Source organism: Sarcophilus harrisii, chromosome 3 (genome assembly GCF_902635505.1).
Source record: "Sarcophilus harrisii chromosome 3, mSarHar1.11, whole genome shotgun sequence".
Taxonomy (NCBI): Eukaryota; Metazoa; Chordata; class Mammalia; order Dasyuromorphia; family Dasyuridae; genus Sarcophilus; species Sarcophilus harrisii.
The window spans coordinates 604233210-604254755 of NC_045428.1; the positions used below are offsets into that span (position 1 = coordinate 604233210).

The window sequence follows — 21546 nt, forward strand, 5'->3', positions numbered from 1 at the left end:
CCAGATGCTCTCATTGTGTGCCAGGAGACCCTGGGCTCCCTGTGTCACCTGCCACAGCATCAGCCCCAAGGGCCAGCCCCCATCTCACCTGTGGCCACCAGGAAGCTCAGGCCGGAGCTGTTGACATTATTCCTCTCAGGCTTCACTGTGAAATTGTACTCAGTGGCAGCATCGAGGCCTTCAACCACATGCTCCGTCTTTGTTGTATTGGTTTCCCCCACAAGGACATTCTCCTTGCTCCAGCTGATCCAGTAGGTGTAGTCTGAGTACTGGGGGCCCTTAGGGACCTCCCACTGCAGGGTGACTGAGCTGTTACTCTGGGCTTTCATCCTCAGGGCTTCGACCTCATTGGGCACTTAATGAGAAGAGAGAAGAAAAGCAGTGGGGAACAGCTTCCCCAGGCTCCACCACAGCTCCAGTCCCTCCCTAGGTTGGGTCCCCCCCACTCGGGCGCCAAAGCAATATTCTCAAAGCCCAAGTGAACCAAGTCATGGTCCAGCTCCACACCCCCCCCAGGGCTCCCCGTTACCTTTGGGATCAGAAATGCCCTTCACCGCCGGCCTTGACTTACCTTATGGTCTAATATGGGTCATGGCCCCACATGGGGTCAACAATTGTCAACAGTCAAACTTATCAAATATTTCATCAGGATTTAATTCTTTATATCAAAATAAACAAGCACGTCCATCGCATTAATACGCAAATTTGCTTTCACCTTAATGATGATGAAAGTATATGGACACTAAAGAATTGCTTTCAAAATAATTTTTCTTTATGACTTATCAGTAAATGTTTGGTTTCTGCTTTATGTTCCTATATACTGGGTTCACATTAAAAATTTCCTAGTAAAAAAAAAAAGCTTATGAGTGGAAAGAGTTTGAGAAGCTCTGCTCTAGAGCAGTGATTTTCCAAGTATTCTCCCAAGGATCCTGGGGGCCTCTGAAACACTTTAATTCATTATTGGTTCTAATTTCTCATATGATAAACATGTATAAATGTAACCCAGATGCAGGAAAACTCTTTGGACAGAACCACAATAATTGTTACTAGACTAAAGGCAATGAGGGCAGTGGTCAGTAGCCTCACACTTTTGAGGATTAATGGGGTCAAAAGAACCTTGAAATAAGTTTCTCTGATAAGAACTTGCTCCTCAAATTTAGAGGGAATTGAATCAAATTTATAAAAGCTAAGAGCCCTAATTGATACATGAACAAAAGATAAGATCTGTGCCCAAAGGACTAAATGAACTCAGTCCTGTTCTTTGACCACTACTGGGCATGAATTGCAAAAGAGATTTTTTTAAAAAGAAAAAGATCCTATGGGTACAAAGAGATTTGTAGCCCTTCTCTTCTCAGAGCAAGAAATTGGAAATTATGGGGATGCTCAACACTGGGGAATGGCTGAATAAATTGTGGTTTGGGATTGCATAGAATGTTATTGTTCTGTGGGAAATGAGGAGCAGCCAAGTCATTATTAATCAGAGAAATGCAAATTAAGACAACTCTAAGATACCACTACACACCTGTCAGATTGACTAAGATGACAGGAAAAAATAATGATGAATGTTGGAGGGGATGTGGGAAAACTGGGACATTGATGCATTGTTGGTGGAGTTGTGAACGAATCCAACCGTTCTGGAGAGCAATCTGGAATTATTCCCCAAACGTTATTAAACTGTGCATACCCTTTGATCCAGCAGTGTTACTACTGGGCCTATATCCCAAAGAGATCATAAAGAAGGGAAAGGGACCTGTATGTGCACGAATGTTTGTGGCAGCCCTTTTTGTAATGGCCAGAAACTGGAAACAGAGTGGATGCCCATCACGTGGAGAATGGCTGAATAAATTGTGGTCTATGAATATTATGGAATATTACTGTTCTGTAAGAAATGACCAACAGGAGGATTTCAGAAGGGCCTGGACAGACTTACATGAACTGATGCTGAGTGAAATGAGCAGGACCAGGAGATCATTATATACTTCAACAACGACACTGTATGAGGATCAATTCTGATGGACCTGGCCATCCTCAGCAATGAGATGAACCAAATCAGTTCCAATGGAGCAGTAATGAACTGAACCAGCTACGCCCAGAGAAAGAACTCTGGGAGATGACTAAAAACCATTACATTGAATTCCCAATCCCTATATTTATGCCCACCTGCATTTTGGATTTCCTTCATGGGCTAATGGTAAAATATTTCAGCGTCTGATTTTTTTTGTACAGCAAAATAACAGTTTGGTCATGTATACTTATTGTGTATCTAATTTATATTTTAATATATTTAACATCTACTGGTCATCCTGCCATCTGGGGGAGGGGACGGGGGGGTAAGAGGTGAAAAATTGGAACAAGAGGTTTGGCAATTGTTAATGCTGTAAAGTTACCCATGCATATAACCTGTAAATAAAAGGCTATTAAATAAAAATAAAAAAATTTTAAAAAGGAAAATGAGGAGCAGGATGCTCTCAGAAAAACCTGAAAGTCCTCCATGAGCTCAAAGGGAAATGTTCTGTGTACAAGGCAATGTTCCAGGATGCCCGGCTGTGAGTGACTTTGCTATTCTCACACTTGCACAATATGGCTGCTGGCTAAGTGAATGGCCCTTGGCAGATTGACTAGAACGAAAGCTAATTAGTGAAGTCAAAGGAAACTCAGAGAGGTCTGAACCCTGAAAGACGCATGACTGGAGCCTTCTTCCCCTTCTCCCCCTTCTCTTTTCCCCAAAGACCCATGGTTCTGGTTTCTTGAAAGTGAAGGGTTGGAAGAGACGGCCTCTGGTCCCTCCGTGCTCTGAGATTCTGCCACTCTGGGCTCAAAGCTGGGATCCAGATGCTCTCATTGTGTGCCAGGAGACCCTGGGCTCCCTGTGTCACCTGCCACGGCATCAGCCCTAGGAACCAGCCCCCATCTCACCTGTGGCCACCAGGAGGCTCTGGCTAGAGCTGCTGACATTATTCCTCTCAGCCTTCACTATGAAAGTGTACTCAGTGGCAGCTTCCAGGCCTTCCACCACATGCTCCGTCTTCATTGTACTGGCTTCCCCAACAAGGACATTCTCCTTGCTCCAGCTGATCCAGTAGGTGTAGTCTGAGTGGGGGCCCTTAGGGACCCCCCACTGCAGGGTGACTGAGCTGTTACTCCGGGCTTTCATGCTCAGGTCTTCGACCTCATTGGGCACTTAATGAGAAGAGAGAAGAAAAGCAGTGGGGAACAGCTTCCCCAGGCTCCACCACAGCTCCAGTCCCTCCCCAGGCTGGGTCCCCCCCACTCGGGCACCAAAGCAATATTCTCAAAGCCCAAGTGAACCACGTCATGTTCCAGCTCCACAACCCCCCCCCCCGGGGCTCCCCGTTACCTTTGGGATCAGAAATGCCCTTCACCGCCGGCCTTGACTTACCTTATGGTCTAATATGGGTCATGGCCCCACTTGGGGTCAACAATTGTCAACAATAAAAGGTATCAAATATTTCATCAAGATTCAATTCTTTATATCAAAATAAACAAGCACGTCCATCGCATTAATACGCAAATTTACTTTCACCTTAAGGATGATGAAAGTATATGGACACTAAAGAATTGTTTTCAAAATAGTTTTCCAAGTATCCTGAGGGTCCTGAAAGTCTAATTCATTATTGGTTCTAATTTCTCACATGATAAACATCTATAAAGAAAACCCACATGCAGGAAAACTCTTTGGACAGAACCAGAATAATTGTTACGAGACCAAAGGTAGTGAGGGCAGGGGTCAGTAGCCTCACACTTTTGAGGACAGACAGGGTGAAAGGAAAGAGAGAATCGAGTGAATGCAGGGCCCATGCAGTGGGTAACAGTAAATGTAAAAAAATCTTGAGGCAAGTTTCTCTGATAAGAACTTGCTCCTCAAACTTAGAGGGAATTGAATCAAATTTATAAAAATTAAGAGCCCTGACACATGAACAAAAGATACGATCTGTGCCCAAAGGACTAAATGAACTCAGTCCTGTTCTTTCACCTAACAAGACCACTACTGGGCGTGAATTGCAAAAGAGATTTTTTAAAAAAGAAAAAGGTCCTATGGGTACAAAGAGATTTGTAGCCCTTCTCTTCTCAGAACAGGGAATTGGAAATTATGGGGATGCTCTCAGAAAAACCTGAAAGTCCTCCATGAGCTCAAGCAAAGGGAAATGTTCTGTGTACAAGGCAATGTTCCAGGATGCCCGGCTCTGAGTGACTTTGCTATTCTCACACTTGCACATTTCTCAATGCGCGCTTGCTAAGTGAATGGCCCTTGGCAGATTGACTAGAACGAAAGCTAATTAGTGAAGTCAAAGGAAACTGAGAGAGGTCTGAACCCTGAAGGATACATGACTGGAGCCTTCTTCCCCTTCTCCCCCTTCTCTTTTCCCCAAAGACCCCCAGTTGTGGCTTCTTAAAGGTTGGAATGCTCTGGTCCCTCCCTGCTCTGAGATTCTGCCACTCTGGGCTCAAAGCTGGGATCCAGATGCTCTCATTGTGTGCCAGGAGACCCTGGGCTCCCTGGGCCACCCTGCTCTGCTGGCCTTAAGGGCCGCTGTGCCCCCATCTCACCTGTGGCCACCAGGAAATTGTGCCGGAGTTGCTGGACGTTATTCCTCCAGCCTCTCACTGCAAATGTACCTCAGTGGCGCACTCCAGCCCCATGCTCCGCCCTCATTGTGGCCTGGCTTCCCCACAAGTAGCTTGGCCTCCTGCCCAGCTGATCCAGTAGGTGTAGTCTGAGTACTGGGGTCTTGTGGGACCTCCACTGCAGGGCACCTGAGCTGTTGGGCCCAAAGCTTTGCCTCAGGTCTCTAACCTCATTGTGGGCACCACGAGAAGAGAAGAAAAGCAGTGGGGAACAGCTTCCCAGGCTCCACCCAGCTCCAGTCCCTCCCTTTGAAGCTGGGTCCTTGACCTCGGGTGCCAAAGGCTACATTCTCATGAACCACGCCCAAGTGTTCCAGCTCCACACCCCGGGGCTCCCCAATACCTTGGACGAAATGCCCCTTCACCGGCCTGACTACCTATCGTTCTGAGTGCCCCACACATAACGTCAATAGTCAAAACTTATCGTAAATATTTATCTAGATTAAATTTTATATCAACAACAAGCATTCTTTATCGTAATAATATAAATTTGTTTCACCTTACGATATTGAGCATATGTATCACTAAAGACTAAGTTTTGTACACCTTTCTTTAAGGACTTATCACTAAATGTTTGGTTTCTGTTTTATGTTCCTATATACTGGGTTCATACTAAAATTTCAAAAAAAAAAAGTCATGAAAGGAAAGAGTTTATAGCCTGCTCTAGGAAAGATTTCTCCAAGGGCTCTCCGGCGATCCCGGCCTCAAACACCTTTAATTCATTATTGTTCAATTTCTCATGATAAATGTAACCCAGATGCAGAAAACCCTTGACAGAATCACAACAATTAGCACAGGACTAAAGGCAGTCGGAGGGCAGTATTGCAGCCTCACAATTTTGAGGATTAATGGGCTCAAAGAACCTTGAAATGGAAAGCCTGATAAGTAACCTTTGCTCCTTCAAACTTTGTAGGTGGAACGAATCAAATTCCGCCATAAAAGCTAAGAGCCCTAATTGATACATGAACAAAACACATTCGAAAGCTCAAAGGATCATACATGAACTCAGTCGACCTAAGAAAACCACTACTGGTCATGAATACCAAGAAAATTTTACAAAAGGAAAAAGGACCTATATGTACAAAGAGATTTCTAGCCCTTCTCTTCTCATAGCAGGAAATTGGAAATTATGGGGATGCTTAACAATTGGGGAATGGCTGAATAACCTGGGATTGTCATAGAATGTTGTTGTTCTGTGACCCTCTCCAGTAATGACATGAACCAAATCAGTTCCAATAGAGCAGTAATGAACTGAACCAGCTACACCCAGTGAAAGAACTCTGGGAGATGACTGTGAACCACTACATTGAATTTTAATCCTCTATTTTTGTTCTGTCGTATTTTGGTGGATTTCTTCACAGGCTAATTGTACACAATTTCAGAGTCCAATTTTTGTACACAGCAAACACGTTTTATTATTACATATATTATGGTCGTATTTAATTTATACTTTAACATATTTAACATGTATCGGTCAACCTGTCATCTGGGGGAGGGAGGGGAGGGGAAGGAGGGGAAAAGTTGGAACAAAAGGTTTGGCAATTGTCAATGCTGTAAAATTACCCATGAGTATAACTTATACATAAAAAGCTATAATAAAAAAATTAATTAAAAAAAGAATGTTATTGTTCTGTGGGAAATGAGGAGCAGGATGTTCTCAGAAAAACCTGAAAGTCCCTCATGAGCTCAAGCAAAGGGAAATGTTCTGTGTACAAAGCAATGTTCCAGGATGCCCGGCTCTGAGTGACTTTGCTATTCTCACACTTGCACATTATGGCTGCGGCAGTTTGATTAGAACGACAGCTAATTAGTGAAGTCAAAGGAAACTCAGGGAAGTCTGAATCCCTGAAGGACGCATGACTGGACCCTTCTTCCCCTTCTCCCCCTTCTCTTTTCCCCAAAGACCCCCAGTTCTGGCTTCTTGAAAGCAAAGGATTGAAAGAGACGGCTTCTGGTCCCTCCCTGCTCTGAGATTCTGCCACTCTGGGCTCAAAGCTGGGATCCAGATGCTCTCATTGTGTGCCAGGAGACCCTGGGCTCCCTGGGCCACCTGCCACGGCATCAGCCCCAGGAACCAGCCCCCATCTCACCTGTGGCCACCGGGCGGCTCAGGCCGGAGCTGCTGACGTTATTCCTCTCAGCCTTCACTGTGAAATTGTACTCAGTGGCAGCTTCCAGGCCTTCCACCACATGCTCCGTCTTCGTTGTACTGGCTTCCCCAACAAGGACATTCTCCTTGCTCCAGCTGATCCAGTAGGTGTAGTCTGAGTACTGGGGGCCCTTAGGGACCCCCCACTGCAGGGTGACTGAGCTGTTACTGGGGGCTTTCATGCTCAGGTCTTCGACCTCATTGGGCACTTAATGAGAAAAGAGAAGAAAAGCAGTGGGGAACAGCTTCCCCAGGCTCCACTACAGCTCCAGTCCCTCCCCAGGCTGGGTCCCCCCCACTCGGGCGCCAAAGCAATATTCTCAAAGCCCAAATGAACCAAGTCATGGTCCAGCTCCACAACCACCTCCCCAGGGCTCCCCGTTACCTTTGGGATCAGAAATGCCCTTCACCGCCAGCCTTGACTTACCTTATGGTCTAATATGGGTCATGGCCCCACATGGGGTCAACAATTGTCAACAGTAAAAGGTATCAAATATTTCATCAAGATTTAATTTTTTATATCAAATTAAACAAGCACGTCCATCGCATTAATACATAAATTTGCTTTCACCTTAATGATGATGAAAGTATATGTACATTAAACAATTGCTTTCAAAATAATTTTTCTTTATGACTTATCACTAAATGTTTGGTTTCTGTTTTATGTTCCTATATACTGGGTTCACATTTAAAAATTTCCTAATAAAAAAGAGCTTATGACTGGAAAGAGTTTGAGAAGCTCTGCTCTAGAGCAGTGATTTTCCAAGTATTCTCCCAAGGATCCTGGGGGCCTCTGAAACACTTTAATTCATTATTGGTTCTAATTTCTCATATGATAAACATTTATAAATGTAACCCAGATGCAGGAAAACTCTTTGGACAGAACCACAATAATTGTTACTAGACTAAAGGCAATGAGGGCAGTGGTCAGTAGCCTCACACTTTTGAGGATTAATGGGGTCAAAAGAACCTTGAAATAAGTTTCTCTGATAAGAACTTGCTCCTCAAATTTAGAGGGAATTGAATCAAATTTATAAAAGCTAAGAGCCCTAATTGATACATGAACAAAAGATAAGATCTGTGCCCAAAGGACTAAATGAACTCAGTGCTGTTCTTTGACCACTACTGGGCCTGAATTGCAAAAGAGATTTTTTTAAAAAGAAAAAGATCCTATGGGTGCAAAGAGATTTGTAGCCCTTCTCTTCTCAGAGCAAGAAATTGGAAATTATGGGGATGCTCAACACTGGGGAATGGCTGAATAAATTGTGGTTTGGGATTGCATAGAATGTTACTGTTCTGTGGGAAATGAGGAGCAGCCAAGTCATTATTAATTTGCAAAATGTACCGTACAACTCTAAGATACCACCACACACCTGCTCGGATCATGATGACAGGAAAACAACGATGATTGTTGGTGATGGGGAAAACTGGGACATTGATGCATTGTTGGTGGAGCTGTGAACGAATCCAACCGTTCTGGAGAGCAATCTGGAATTATTCCCCAAACGTTATTAAACCTCAGCATCCCCTTGATCCAGTGCGAAGCTATTATACTGGATTATATCCCAAAGAGATCATAAAAGAAGGGAAAGGGACCTGTATGTGCACAATGGGTGTTTGTGGCAGCCCTTTTGTAATGGTATAGAAACTGAAACCGAATGGATGTCCGTTGAGAACGCCGAATAAAATTGGTGGTCTATGAATATTATGAATGTCATTGTTCCAAGAAATGACCAACAGGATGATTTCAGAAAGGCCTGGAGAGACTGGTTACACGAACCGGATGCTGAGTGAAACGAGCAGGACCAGACTGTATACTTCTACAATAATATTAGATGATGACCAGTTCTGATGGATCAGTCATCCCTCAGCAACGAGATCAACCAAAATCATTTCCAATGTGAGTACAGTAATGAACTGAACCTAGTTATACCCAGAAAGAACTCGGAGACACTAAAACCATTACATTGAATTCCCCAATCCCTATATTTATGGCAAACCTGCATTTTGTACTTCCTTCAAGCCAATTGGTACAATAATTCAGAGTCTGAATTTTTTCAGGCCAGCAAAATAACGTTTTGGTCATGGTACTTATTTGTAAAATTCGTTATAGTTTTTAATATATTTTAACATCTACTGGTCATCCCTGGACATTTAGAGGGGGTAAGAGGTGAAAAATTGAACAAGAGGTTTGGCAATTGTTAATGCTGTGTTACCCACGATATATCCCAAATAAAAGGTTATTATTAAATAAAAATTAAAAAAAAAAAGGAAAAAGAGATATGACCTATGGAAAATGGAGTTAACAAGTTTCATATAGGAAATGATCTATTTTTCAGACTTCATTAGCACCAGGTTCTTAACCAAGTGAACTAATAAGTTGGAATTTATTTATTTCATAAAACTTTCATTGGGGTCTTTACCATTTTAGGTGTTTCCATATCCTTTTGATCTTCTTTACTTCTGCAGTGAAAAAAGATTAAGATAAGAAGAGGACTCTCCTTTTCAGCTCTTTGCTGTGTTATGAAATTCCTTTGTTTTATTCTTGTTAAAAATAAAAGGGAATATAAAAATCAAAAAAAAAAAAAAAAAAAAAAAGAAATGACCAACAGGATATTTGCAAAGGCTCCTCAGAGAGACGGTATTAATGAACTGATGCTGAGTGAAATGAGCAGGACCAGGGAGATCATTATATACTTCAACAACACACTATATGATGACCAGTTCTGATGGACCTGGCCATCCTCAGCAACGAGATCAACTTTCAAATCATTTCCAATGGAGCAGGTAATTAACTGAACCAGCTACGCCCAGAGAAAGAACTCTGGGAGATGACTAAACCATTAAGCATTGAATCTCAATCCTCTAGTTTATGCCCACTTTGCATTTTGGATTTCTCATGGCTACTCTTGTGGTAAAATACTAGAGTCTGACTTTTTGTGTCAGCAAAGCAACGTTTTTGGTCGCCATGTATATTTATTGTGTGTATCTAATTTATATTTTAATATATTTAACATCTACTGGTCATCCTGCCATCTAGGGAGGGGGTGGGGGAGCAAGAGGTGAAAACATGAACAGAGATTTGGGCAATTAATGTAAAGTTAACCACATATAACCCAAAATAAAAAGGCTATTAAATAAAAATAAAAATTTTAAAGGAAAATGAGGAGTGGATACCAGAAACCCGAAAGTCCTCCATGAGCTCAGTTAAAGGAAATGTGTTGCACAAGGTGCAATGTTCCAGGATGCCCGGCTATGAGTGACTTTGGCTCTCACACTTCTGCAATATTATGGCTGCTAAGTGAATGGCCCTTGGCATATTGGACGAAAGCTCAATAGTGAAGTCAAAACCTTTCAGAGAGGTCTGAATCCTCGAAGGACGCACACTGTCTCTTTCATGCCCCTTCTCCCCCTTCTCTTTTCCCCAAAGACCCCCAGTTCTGGCTTCTTGAAAGTGAAGGGTTGGAAGAGACGGCCTCTGGTCCCTCCCTGCTCTGAGATTCTGCCACTCTGGGCTCAAAGCTGGGATCCAGATGCTCTCATTGTGTGCCAGGAGACCCTGGGCTCCCTGGGCCACCTGCCACGGCATCAGCCCCAAGAGCCAGCCCCCATCTCACCTGTGGCCACCGGGTGCCCAGGCCGAGCCAGCTGACGTTATTCCTCCTCAGCCTTCAATTTCCGTGAAAGTGTGTACTCAGTGGCAGCATCCAGGCTCCTCCACCACATGCCCGGGTCTGCTACTGGCTTCCCAACAAGGACATTCTTCTTGCTCCATGATCCAGTAGGTGTAGCTCCTGAGTACTGGGGCCCTTAGACCGCCCACTGCAGGGTGACTGAGCTGTTACCCGTCATGCTCAGGTCTTCGAGACCCCACGTAGCACTTAATGAGAAGAGAGAAGAAAAGCAGTGGGGAACAGCTTCCCCAGGCTCCACCATTGCCCAGTCCTCCCTAGGTTGGGTCCCCCCGACTCGGGCGCCAAAGCAATATTCTCAAAGCCTGCGAACCACGTCGTTCCAGCTCCACACCCCCTGGGCTCCATTACCTTTGGGATCGAAATGCCCCTTCACCTGGCCTTGACCCTGCTCCCACGTTTCCATTATATCATGGCCCTCATTACGGGGTCAACAATTGTCAACAGTCAAACTTATCAAATATTTCATCAGGATTTAATTCTTTATCAAACAAATGTTCATCGCATTAATACGCAAATTTGCTTTCACCTTAATGATGATGAAAGAAGCATGCACTAAAGAATTGCTTTCAAAATAATTTTATGACTTATCAGTAAAATGTTTGGTTTCTGCTTTATGTTCCCATATGTACTGTCTCACATTAAAAATTTCCTAGTAAAAAAAAAAGCTTATGAGTGGAAAGAGTTTGAGAAGCTCTGCTCTAGAGCAGTGATTTTCCAAGTATTCTCCCAAGGATCCTGGGGGCCTCTTTGAAACAATTTCTTCTGGCGCATCTGGCTGGCCGGCTCTAATTTCCCAAGGATAAACATAAACAACCCATGCAGGAAAACTCTTTGGACAGAACCACAATAATTGTTACTAGACTAAAGGCAATGAGGGCAGTGGTCAGTAGCCTCACACTTTTGAGGATTAATGGGGTCAAAAGAACCTTGAAATAAGTTTCTCTGATAAGAACTTGCTCCTCAAACTTAGAGGGAATTGAATCAAATTTATAAAAGCTAAGAGCCCTAATTGATACATGAACAAAACATACGATCTGTGCCCAAAGGACTATATGAACTCAGTCGACCTAAGAAAACCACTACTGGTCATGAATACCAAGAAAATTTTACAAAAGGAAAAAGGACCTATATGTACAAAGAGATTTCTAGCCCTTCTCTTCTCATAGCAGGAAATTGGAAATTATGGGGATGCTTAACAATTGGGGAATGGCTGAATAACCTGGGATTGTCATAGAATGTTGTTGTTCTGTGACCCTCTCCAGTAATGACATGAACCAAATCAGTTCCAATAGAGCAGTAATGAACTGGAACCTGAAGCACCCAGTGTAAAAGAATTTGGGAGATGACCAGAACCACATTGAATCTCAACCTCTATTTTTGCCTGTCTGTACTTTGGATTTCCTCTGCTGTAATAATTGTACAATTTCAGAGTCCAATTCTTTTGTACAGCAAAATAATGGTTTGGACATATATGATATATTGTATTTAATTTATACCTCTTAACATATTTCTTAACAACAACCTGTCATCTGGGAGTGGGGGAGGGAGAGGGAAGGAGGGGAAAAAAGTTAAACAAAAGGTTGGCATTGTCACCGTAAAATTACCCATGAGTATAACTTATACATAAAAAGCTATAATAAAAAAATTAATTAAAAAAAGAATGTTATTGTTCTGTGGGAAATGAGGAGCAGGATGTTCTCAGAAAAACCTGAAAGTCCCTCATGAGCTCAAGCAAAGGGAAATGTTCTGTGTACAAAGCAATGTTCCAGGACCAATGAGTGACTTTTGCTATTCTCACACTTGCATTATGAAGCCATGTGTTTGATTAGAATCCACGCTAATTAGTGAAGTCAAAGGAAACTCGTGAAGTCTGAATCCCTGAAGGACGCACATTCTGACCCTTCTTCCCTTCTCTTTTCCCCAAAGCCCCTGAAGCTCCCAGTTTCTCGAAAGTGGAAGGGTTGGAAAAGAGACGGCCTCTTGGTCCCTCCTCTGTTTGAGATTCTGCCACTCTGGGCCCAAAGCTGGGATCCAGATGCTCTCATTGTGTGCCAGGAGACCCTGGGCTCCCTGGGCCACCTGCCACGGCATCAGCCCCAGGAACCAGCCCCCATCTCACCTGTGGCCACCGGGCGGCTCAGGCCGGAGCTGTGTTGACGTTATTCCTCCTCAGCCGTCAGAAACAGCCTCAGTGGCAGCCCAGGCCTCCACCACATGCTCCGTCTGTTGTACTGGCTTCCCCAACAAGGACAGTCTCCTGTCTAGCTGATCCAGTAGGTGTAGTTCGAGCACTGGGGCCTTTAGGACCTCCCAACCGGTAGGGTGACTTTGAGCTGTTACTCTGCTTTCATCCTCAGGCTTCTAATCTCATTGGGCACCCTAATGAGAAGAGAAGAAAGCAGTAAACAGCCCCCAGGCTCCACCATTGTGCCCACAGTCCTCCCCAGGTTGGGTCCCCTGACCTCAAGGCGCCAAAGCAATATTCTCAAAGCCCAAGTGAACCAAGTCATGGTCCAGCTCCACAACCACCTCCCCAGGGCTCCCCGTTACCTTTGGGATCAGAAATGCCCTTCACCGCCGGCCTTGACTTACCTAATGGTCTAATATGGGTCATGGCCCCACTTGGGGTCAACAATTTGGCAACAGTCAAAATTATCAAATATTTCATCAAGATTCAATTCTTTATATCAAAATAAACAAGCACGTCCATCGCATTAATACGCAAATTTACTTTCACCTTAAGGATGATGAAAGTATATGGACACTAAAGAATTGTTTTCAAAATAGTTTTCCAAGTATCCTGAGGGTCCTGAAAGTCTAATTCATTATTGGTTCTAATTTCTCACATGATAAACATCTATAAAGAAAACCCACATGCAGGAAAACTCTTTGGACAGAACCAGAATAATTGTTACGAGACCAAAGGTAGTGAGGGCAGGGGTCAGTAGCCTCACACTTTTGAGGACAGACAGGGTGAAAGGAAAGAGAGAATCGAGTGAATGCAGGGCCCATGCAGTGGGGTGTAATGTAAAACTGAGTAAGTTTGGATAAGAAACTGTTCCTCGTAAATTTAGAGGGAATTGAATCACTTATAAAAACTAAGAGCCCCACCACACATGAACAAAAATATGATCCTGAAAGTCTAAAGGGACTGTTTCGAACTCAGTGCTGTTCTTTGACCTAACAAGACCACTACTGGGCGTGAATTGCAAAAGAGATTTTTTAAAAAAGAAAAAGGTCCTATATGTACAAAGAGATTTGTAGCCCTTCTCTTCTCAGAGCAAGAAATTGGAAATTATGGGGATGCTCAACATTGGAAAATGGCTGAGTAAGCTGGGATTGTCATAGAATCTTATTGTTCTGTGGGAAATGAGGAGCAGGATGCTCTCAGAAAAACCTGAAAGTCCTCCATGGGCTCAAAGGGAAATGTTCTGTGTACAAGGCAATGTTCCAGGATGCCTGGCTCTGAGTGACTTTGCTATTCTCACACTTGCACATTATGGCTACTTGCTAAGTGAATGGCCCTTGGCAGACTGATTAGAACGACAGCTAATTAGTGAAGTCAAAGGAACTCAGGGAGGGCTGAACCCCTGAAGGACGCAAGGCTGGAGCCTTCTCCCCCTTCTCTTTTCCCCAAAGACCCCCGGTTCTGACTTCTTAAAAGCGAAAGGTTGGAAGAGACATCTCTCTGGTCTGTCCCTGCTCTGAGACTCTGCCATTCTGCGCTCAAACCTGAGATCCAGATGCTCTCATTGTGTGCCAGGAGACCCTGGGCTCCCTGTGCCACCTGCCACAGCATCAGCCCCAAGAGCCAGCCCCCATCTCACCTGTGGCCACCGGGCGCTCAGGCCGGAGATGCTGATGTTATTCCTCTCAGCCTTCACTCTGAAAGTGTACTCAGTGGCAGCATCCAGGCCTTCCACCACATGCTCCGTCTTCGTTGTATTGGCTTCCCCAACAAGGACATTCTTCTTGCTCCAGCTGATCCAGTAGGTGTAGTCTGAGTACTGGGGGCCCTTAGGGACCGCCCACTGCAGGGTGACTGAGCTGTTACTCCGGGCTTTCATGCTCAGGGCTTCGACCTCATTGGGCACTTAATGAGAAGAGAGAACTAAAAGTGGGTAGGGGAAGGCTTCCCATATCTCCCCACCAAGTACCCAAGAGCAGAGGTGAGATATTGAGTCCCTGGAGTGACCTGGTGGGGAATTTCCCCTGGTGGGGGAAAGGCTACTCCGCAGCAAAGGAGCCTCTGAATTTGAGGTTTCAGACTTCTCCCACTTCCCAGTAGAATCACAAGGACTTGCAACTTTCCTGAAGGCTAAAGATTATCTTGTGAATTTTCTTTTCCTTCTCATATTTTCCCCTTTTGATCTGATTTTCTCGTGCAGAAGATAATTGAATCAATATATTTTTACTATGTTTCACACGCACTGGATTTGTTGCTATCTAAGGCAGGGGGGACAAGGGAGGGACACTTGAAAAACGAGGTTTTACAAGAGTTAATGTTGAAAATTTATCAACACGTATGTTTCAAAAATTAAGCTTTAATAAAATAATAATAACAAAGGAATACCTAGTGAAGCCTAACGAGAAGTAGTGAATGCCAGACCTAGCAAGCTGTCCGGCAATCACTGAGCATTTACTAAGGGCCTGCTCTGGGCCAGACACTACTTTAAGCTCTGCTCTGGGCCAGGCACTACAGTACAGCAAGCAAGGAGGCGAAATACACTCCCTGCCTTCAAGGAGTTTACAATTTGATGGAGGAGACAACACACAAGCAAATATGAACAAAGCAACCTATGTACAGGAAATCGTCAACAGGGAGAAAAAAACTGACAGTAAGAAGGTTGGGGAAAGCTCCCAGTTAGTTGTAGCCAGGATCGGAGGGCCAGGCCTAGGAAATGGCCAGGATGGGCCCAGAGCCCCCAGAGCCTCTGCTCCTTTTCCTTGCTCCTTCCCTCTCCAGTGCTTACAACCCCAAGGTAGGGCAAAGTCTCACCCGTGGCTGCATTAAGGCTCTTTCCAGAGCTGTTTCCCTCCACTTCGACTGTGAACTCATAGAGGGTTCCAGGTTGGAGGTTCTCCACCGTGTACTGAGTAGCTGTCGTGCCATTTGTCCCGAGGAGCTGGCCCTCCTTAGCCCAGGTGACGATATAGCGGGGAGAGCTCTCATTAGGGGGCTCCCAGGTCAGGGTGACCGAGACGTTGGTCTGCTTTTCTACGTGCAAGGCTGGGATGTCAACCTGGGCTGAGGTTCAGGCGGGAACAGGGTCAGCTAAGGGACACCCCGTGCATCCCCCAAAGCCCTTACACCTGCCAGCCTCCCCGGCCCTCCCTGGGGGCCAACGGAAGGCCTCGGGGAAGTTGTCTGCCACTCACCGCTTGCCAAGGACCCTGCCCAGCACACCAGCACCTGGGGAAGAATACTTCAAGGGTGAGATCAGAGCTCTGGGTAGGGCAGGGCTGGAATTCCCTCTTCTCTCAGCCCCTCCCTCAGACAAAGTTCACCCTGGCTCAGCCGGCCCATTTTCTTGGAAGGAGGGAGGGAGAAGTTTGGGGGAAACCCGAGCCAATGCATCAGTGCGATTAATAATATTTGGCCATCGCCGTTGGCTCGAGGCCAAGAGAAAGAGGGCTCCTCAGCCCCAGAGCAAGGCCAAGGGCAGGGCCCGGGACCTCCAGGACGAAGCAGGCAACTTGCCGGGCCGCCACAAGCTTGTGGGTGGATGGTGTCCAGGAAGTAACAGAAATCGCTTACAGCGGGCGGGCGTCACAGGGGATGTGGGCCCTAGGACTCCTGGGAACCTCCCTCAGTCGCCCACCCTTTAGGCCCAGAGACCAGTCTCAGCGACCTGACCCTCCCCCCCCCTCCCCCGTCCCTCTAGCTCCCGGTCCCTTGACAGCTTAGGCGGCCCCAACCCCCATAAGCCTTTGCCAGCCAGAGACCGGGCTGAAAGCTTCCGGCCCCTTCCTCCCGGCGGGGACACTCACCAGCAGCACGTCCAGCAGATGCCCCGGCCCAGGGGAGAGTCCGCTCATGGCTTGGGATGCGGGAGGGTGGCAGAAGGAGAGAGGAGGGAGAGACGAGAGCGAGCCGGAGAGGGAAAAGCGGAGCTCAGGTGTGGGAGCTCCCGGCTCTCCGCCCTCCCTTGGACTTTCACCCCAACAGCTTCTCCTTTCTCCAGGGTGACACAGGTAACAGCCTGGGGTGGAGGAGGACAGCGAGGACAAGGGGAGGAGGAAGAGAAGTGGGGGGAAGGAGAGATGAGGAGGCGCTGCCCCCTCCTAGCCCTTCACACCCCGCGACGCCTCCCTCGGGCTGGATTCCTCTGGGCCGGCCTGCATTCCTGCCCGCCGCAGCAGAAGCGATGGGGGCTGTCTCTGCACCGGCCCCTCCTTTTTGACAAATAGGGAAGCTGAGGCTGGGGAGGCCAAATCACCAGAACCCAGGTGGGGAGGCCAAAGGGGAAGTTAGCAAGGGCGCTTAAGGGCCCCTTGTCTCCCACCCACCCGCACTTTGTGGGGAATGAAAGGGAGTCCCAGGGGCCCAAGACCTTGACCTGGCCCTTTCCGAATAGACAGACCAAGAATATTAAGCATCCAATGGAGCGCTAGAATATAAATGGAAGCCCACCCACCCATAAAGAGAAAAAGGGGGGAGGGGAGGGTCTCCCCTCCAAGTGCTCCTACGGCGGTCGGGGATGCTGGGAGCCAGGATTCCTCCTCTCCCTGAGCTCAGAGCCAGCCTGACGCTGACTGGCCGCATGGTCCCATCTGCCTCAAAGGAGCTGGGGAAGGAGATGGCAAAGCCCTCAGTGTCTTTGCCAGGAAAGCCCCACATGAGGCCCCCTCCCTCCCCCTTCCTTCCCCTGGGGGCTCACACACCCGACAAGGGAAAGATGCACCAGGGAAAGGAGCTGGTGCCTCCGGGGATGGAGGGGAAGGAAGGTCCCTTCCAGGTCCCAACCCCCCCAGGCTTGGCCCTCTCCCCCTCCCCAAATAACAGACAACCCGGCTTGTTCTCAATGTCAGCTTTATTAAGTGTCTGGGCAGGTGGCGGCGGGTTTGCCGAGGGCCGGACGCCCACCCAGGGAGCCAGGAGGATTGTGGGTCATGTCAGTGGAGGGCTTCGGGAGTAAGAAGAAGGCTAGGGGCTGGGGGGGGGGGGCGTCCAAGGGAAGGTTTTCTTCTTCATCTGGAGAAATGAGCCCGGGAGTCATGTTGGGGGCAGCAGCCCCGGAGCTGATGAAGGCCGCCGGGAGGACCGGGTCCCAGACCGGGTCTGCCAGGCCCCGGGCAGGGGGCAGCCAGGCTGGCCGGCGGCTCCGGGGCTCAGTCCGCCTTGAGGGCCCTGGGCTGCACCGCGGCCAGAGCCAGCAGGGCCTGGGCCGCGTAGTAGGTGACCATGATGACCAGACGGCCCGAGGGCAGGGGCCGGACAAAGGTGTCCCAGGCCAGGACGGCGTCCGAGACGCTGAAGAGCAGGCCTCCGAGGGCCGCGGGGCCCCCCCGGGCCAGCCCCCGCCACAGCACCAGGCCCAGAACGGCCGCGTAGAGGAGCACCGGGAGCCCCAGGCCGGGCGGCAGCCGGGGATGCAGGAGCCCCACGTAGGCGCCGAAGGCGGCGGCCACGGGGCCCAGGAGCAGCGGCCGCAGCGGCCGCCAGCCCAGGGCCCCCAGGTAGCAGAGGTGAGCCCCGGCGAAGGCCACCATACCTGCAAGGCAAGGGCCGGGTTGGGGGCTGGAGGCCAGGGCCAGCCTCACTCCTACCTAGGCTTCTTCCCAGCCGGCCGCGCCCCTCCCGCCCGAGCCTGTCTCCGCTGCTGCAAAATCCCAGCAATTAGGGATTCGAACCCGTGGCCACTTCAAGGCCGCAGCATTAGGCGCCCCTGGGAGCCCTTGGAAGCTGGTCTCTGCTCTTCCCTTGGAGGGCGTTGCCCCCAGTCTCTGGCCCCTTGTGGCCCCTTGCGCCCTGGGTTTCTAGAAGGCCACACGCCCAGTCCCGGCCTCGGTTTACATACTCCTGGGGATAGGGGGCTCATTACCCCCGGGCCGTCAGAGCTGCCGACCCCCTGGCTGGGGGATCGGATCAGCCCCGCCCCCTCTGGGCACTGCAGCCAGCCCTGGGTTAGATGAAGGAGGAAGCGCCGGGGTCCCCGCCCTCACCCCAGGGGCCAAGTGCAGACCCGATGCTCACGGGGGGCTCCGGGACCCTCTCCGTGCAGAGCCTAGGAAGTGGAGGCGGGGCCGCGCCCTGGGAGGGCCCCCACTCGTTCTCCAGCCTCTCCATGGTGGGGGCCGCCCTACATGGCCTCGGACTCCTGCCCCCGCCCCGCCCCACACCCCCCTTGTGCCCCGCTCCCCCTTGCTCCCCTCTCCCCCTTGCTCCCCTCTCCCCCTTGCGCCCCACTCACCAAAGAGGAACCCGCTGGGCCAAATGAGGAGGGCATCCCCCAGCGCCGAGCAGAGGAGGCCCCGGGGGGTGAAGCGCCGGCCGGGCCCCGGGCAGGCGCTGGTGCAGACGAAGGCGGCCAGGCAGAGCACGGGCAGGCACTTGACCAGAGCGCTGGTCCAGCTGGGCTCCTCCGAGGGCAGCCAGAGGAGGAAGTAAAGGGCGCAGGAGGCGAAGAAGGGCCCCAGCCTTAGGCCCAGGAGCAGAGGCTAGAGAGAGGGACAGCCTGTGGGCAGGGGCCCCGGGCCCTCGGCGCCCCCGGCTCCCCCCGCTCCCACCCCTGAGGCCCCCCACAAAGCCCCGGGGACCCTGTCGGCCAGTTCCCGGGCCTCCCCGAGGCCTTCCCCACGTCCACGGGGATCCCCCGAAGGCCCCTGCCCCCCCACCCACAGCCCCGAACTCTAGCTGCTCTCCCAGCCTCCCTAGGAGACCTAGGCCTGGGGCCTCCCGGGCAGGGGGAGGGGGCTGAGGGGGGGGTGTCTCACATCTAGAGTCCTCCCTGATTCCTTCCCGCGAGCCACCATGTTTGCCCAGACACCCCTCGAATTGTGTGACCCGGGCAAAGGGGGAGGGGGGAGAATGGGGGGACCTGGTTACACTTTAACCTGGAACCGTCCCCATGGACTCTGGGCTGATAACGAGGTCGGAGATTCTCCCGCCCTTCCCCCCTCAGGATGGCACTGGGTGGTGCCCGCTGGAAAGGGCCCGGCTCTCCACAGCGAGAGCCAGAGACCCCCGGGGCCCCGACTCACAGCTGAAGGCTCATGCCCCCGGTCACTGACCTGGGGGCCCCGGCTCTGTGGCCCGCTTCCTGGGGACCCAGGACAGCCCTCCAACCTTGGCCTTCTCCCCCCCCCAACATGCAGGCCTGTCCCCACCCGCAGAGGCCCGGAGTCACTGCCCCCCAGAGCCAGGGCCTGGCCAGAGCCCTTCTCGCTTCTCCCACGCCCACAAACACCCCTGACCCCCAATCCGTGCTGCTCTGGCCGTCCCCCCCAAGCTGCTCTCGGCAAGGGCCTGAGCACTGGCCAGCTCCAATGACCACACGGCCCGGTGCTCCCCGAGCCTTCCCAACCCTGGACACCACCCGGCCCTTTCTCCTCCCGGCTTTCCGAGCTTTCAGGGCGCCTCCCTCAGTCTGTCTGTCTCTCTCTGTCTCTCCCCCCCCCCCCCCCGTCTCTTCCTCTGCCGCCCCCTCCCCAGTCTCTCTCCCTCTGCCCCCCACTTTCCCTGTGCCCTGTGGAGCCATCTGCAGCCACTGCCCGCCTCCACGCCGGACCTCGTCCCCTCGGACTCCTGGCAGCCGAGCCATCCCACGGTTGCTGGTGCTCCCTCTGTCCTGGCCCAGAGTCAGGGGGCGGGAGAAGGGCGAGCGTGGGCTACCCCCGATGCTCCCACCAGCAGCCCCCCCTTGGGGGCTGCCTCCCAGGCTGCCCCACGTCTCTGGGACCTGTTGCCAGGACCTGACCTGCCCGGGCCTCGCCCACCCCGCTCTTCCCCGAGGGTTTCAGGCCCTGGGCCCCCTCCTAGCCTGCAGCCTCGCCCTGCTTCTGATGCTCACGGCCCATGTCCCCGCGCGAGCCCCGCTCCGTCCCCTCATTCCCAGTTCCCACGGCTATAGAATACCAGACCCGTTGGCTTCCGAGTCCCCTTGCAGCTCGGGGTTTGACCCCATGACCCCGGAGCTAGCCCCACTGTCCCTTCGCTCTGCTGGCTCCCCGTTGGTCCCCCATGGGCCGGTTCTTAGCCACACCCCTGGGTCTCGCCCCCAGCCACAAGTGGAGCCCCCAGGACCCAAAGCCCTGGAATCCCTCATCCGTCCCCCCATCCCTCCTCCTCCTCTCTGCCTCTGTGCTCCCCCAGGCCCACCTTGCCTCTCTCCCTGGTGCTCAGCCCTCCGCTGACCATCCCCTCCCCTCGGCCCTTCTCTTCCTCCACTCATGACTGGTAGACCTTGACTCAGTCCCTCCTCCTGAGCTGCTGAAGTTGGTGCAAGGAAGTCAGGAAGTCCCTTCCTTACACTTTCACGTTGCTTAGTCTTAACTGGGCCCTCACTGCTTCATGGCAATCCATGGCTCCCTAGTGCCCCTGCACTTCGCTCCTCCGAACCAGTCTCACCTCCTGGCCACCTCAGCACTGCAGAGAAGCTGGCTTTCTTCCCAACCCCGAGGAGGTCATGCCCACGTCGTCCCTGAGCCGGGGATGCCCTCCCACCACCCGGGACCCACGCTGGGCCGGGGCCTGGCTCTCTCCCACCCAGGGCCGCCTCCACTTGCCAGTGCTCCCTCTGAAATGACTCAGCATGGATCGTGTGGCTGGTACCGTGTCCTTGCCAGGGAACCGTAAGGTCCTCAGAGGCAGACACGGTCTCGGTCGGGAGCTGCATTGATTGAATCCTTTTGTTTTTCTCGATGGCCTTTCCGTCCCTCTCTCTGCCGCTCTCCAAAACCTTTTGGCCCATTTGGCCGGGATTTGGGGGTGCCAGGCTGCGGGTGTGCAAGCACAAAAGTGGAGCCTTCGCTCCGGGGGGCATTCGGCTCGGGGGAAATGCGCCCCGGAGAAGGATGGACCCAGCAGGGAAACCGGGAACTCGGGCTGTGGAT

The 21546-nt window shown here is 50.4% G+C and overlaps 2 protein-coding genes across 2 annotated transcripts in view; both read right to left on the reverse strand.

The window, feature by feature from the left end:
* Positions 1-16530, reverse strand: part of PTPRH (protein tyrosine phosphatase receptor type H) — a 29256-nt gene extending 12726 nt beyond the window's left edge. The window contains exons 1-8 of the mRNA XM_031961797.1: positions 16483-16530; positions 15871-15904; positions 15491-15748; positions 14319-14584; positions 12666-12798; positions 6738-7004; positions 2917-3180; positions 89-355 (exon numbers count right to left, since the gene is read on the reverse strand). Of these exons, the coding sequence (XP_031817657.1) occupies positions 89-355; positions 2917-3180; positions 6738-7004; positions 12666-12798; positions 14319-14584; positions 15491-15748; positions 15871-15904; positions 16483-16530 (1537 nt within the window). The remainder of the gene's footprint in view (positions 1-88; positions 356-2916; positions 3181-6737; positions 7005-12665; positions 12799-14318; positions 14585-15490; positions 15749-15870; positions 15905-16482) is intronic.
* Positions 16531-17513: 983 nt separating this feature from the next.
* Positions 17514-19527, reverse strand: TMEM86B (transmembrane protein 86B). The gene is made up of 3 exons (XM_031957309.1): positions 19429-19527; positions 18906-19152; positions 17514-18206 (listed from the first exon to the last, which is right to left on the reverse strand). Exons 1-3 carry the CDS (start codon positions 19465-19467, stop codon positions 17824-17826), a joined length of 669 nt encoding a protein of 222 aa, XP_031813169.1. The 5' UTR covers positions 19468-19527; the 3' UTR covers positions 17514-17823.
* Positions 19528-21546: the final 2019 nt, after the last annotated feature.

What these genes read in the sequence shown, in the direction of transcription:
- TMEM86B (XM_031957309.1), bottom strand. Translation starts at nt 19,467, where the DNA reads ATGGTGGCTCGCGGGAAGGAATCAGGGAGGACTCTAGAT. An exon ending in AATCAGGGAGGACTCTAGAT is followed by an intron (nt 19,153 to 19,428) that starts GTGAGACACCCC and finishes CCCTCTCTCTAG; the next exon opens with CCTCTGCTCCTGGGCCTAAG. An exon ending in GCCCAGCGGGTTCCTCTTTG is followed by an intron (nt 18,207 to 18,905) that starts GTGAGTGGGGCG and finishes CTTGCCTTGCAG; the next exon opens with GTATGGTGGCCTTCGCCGGG.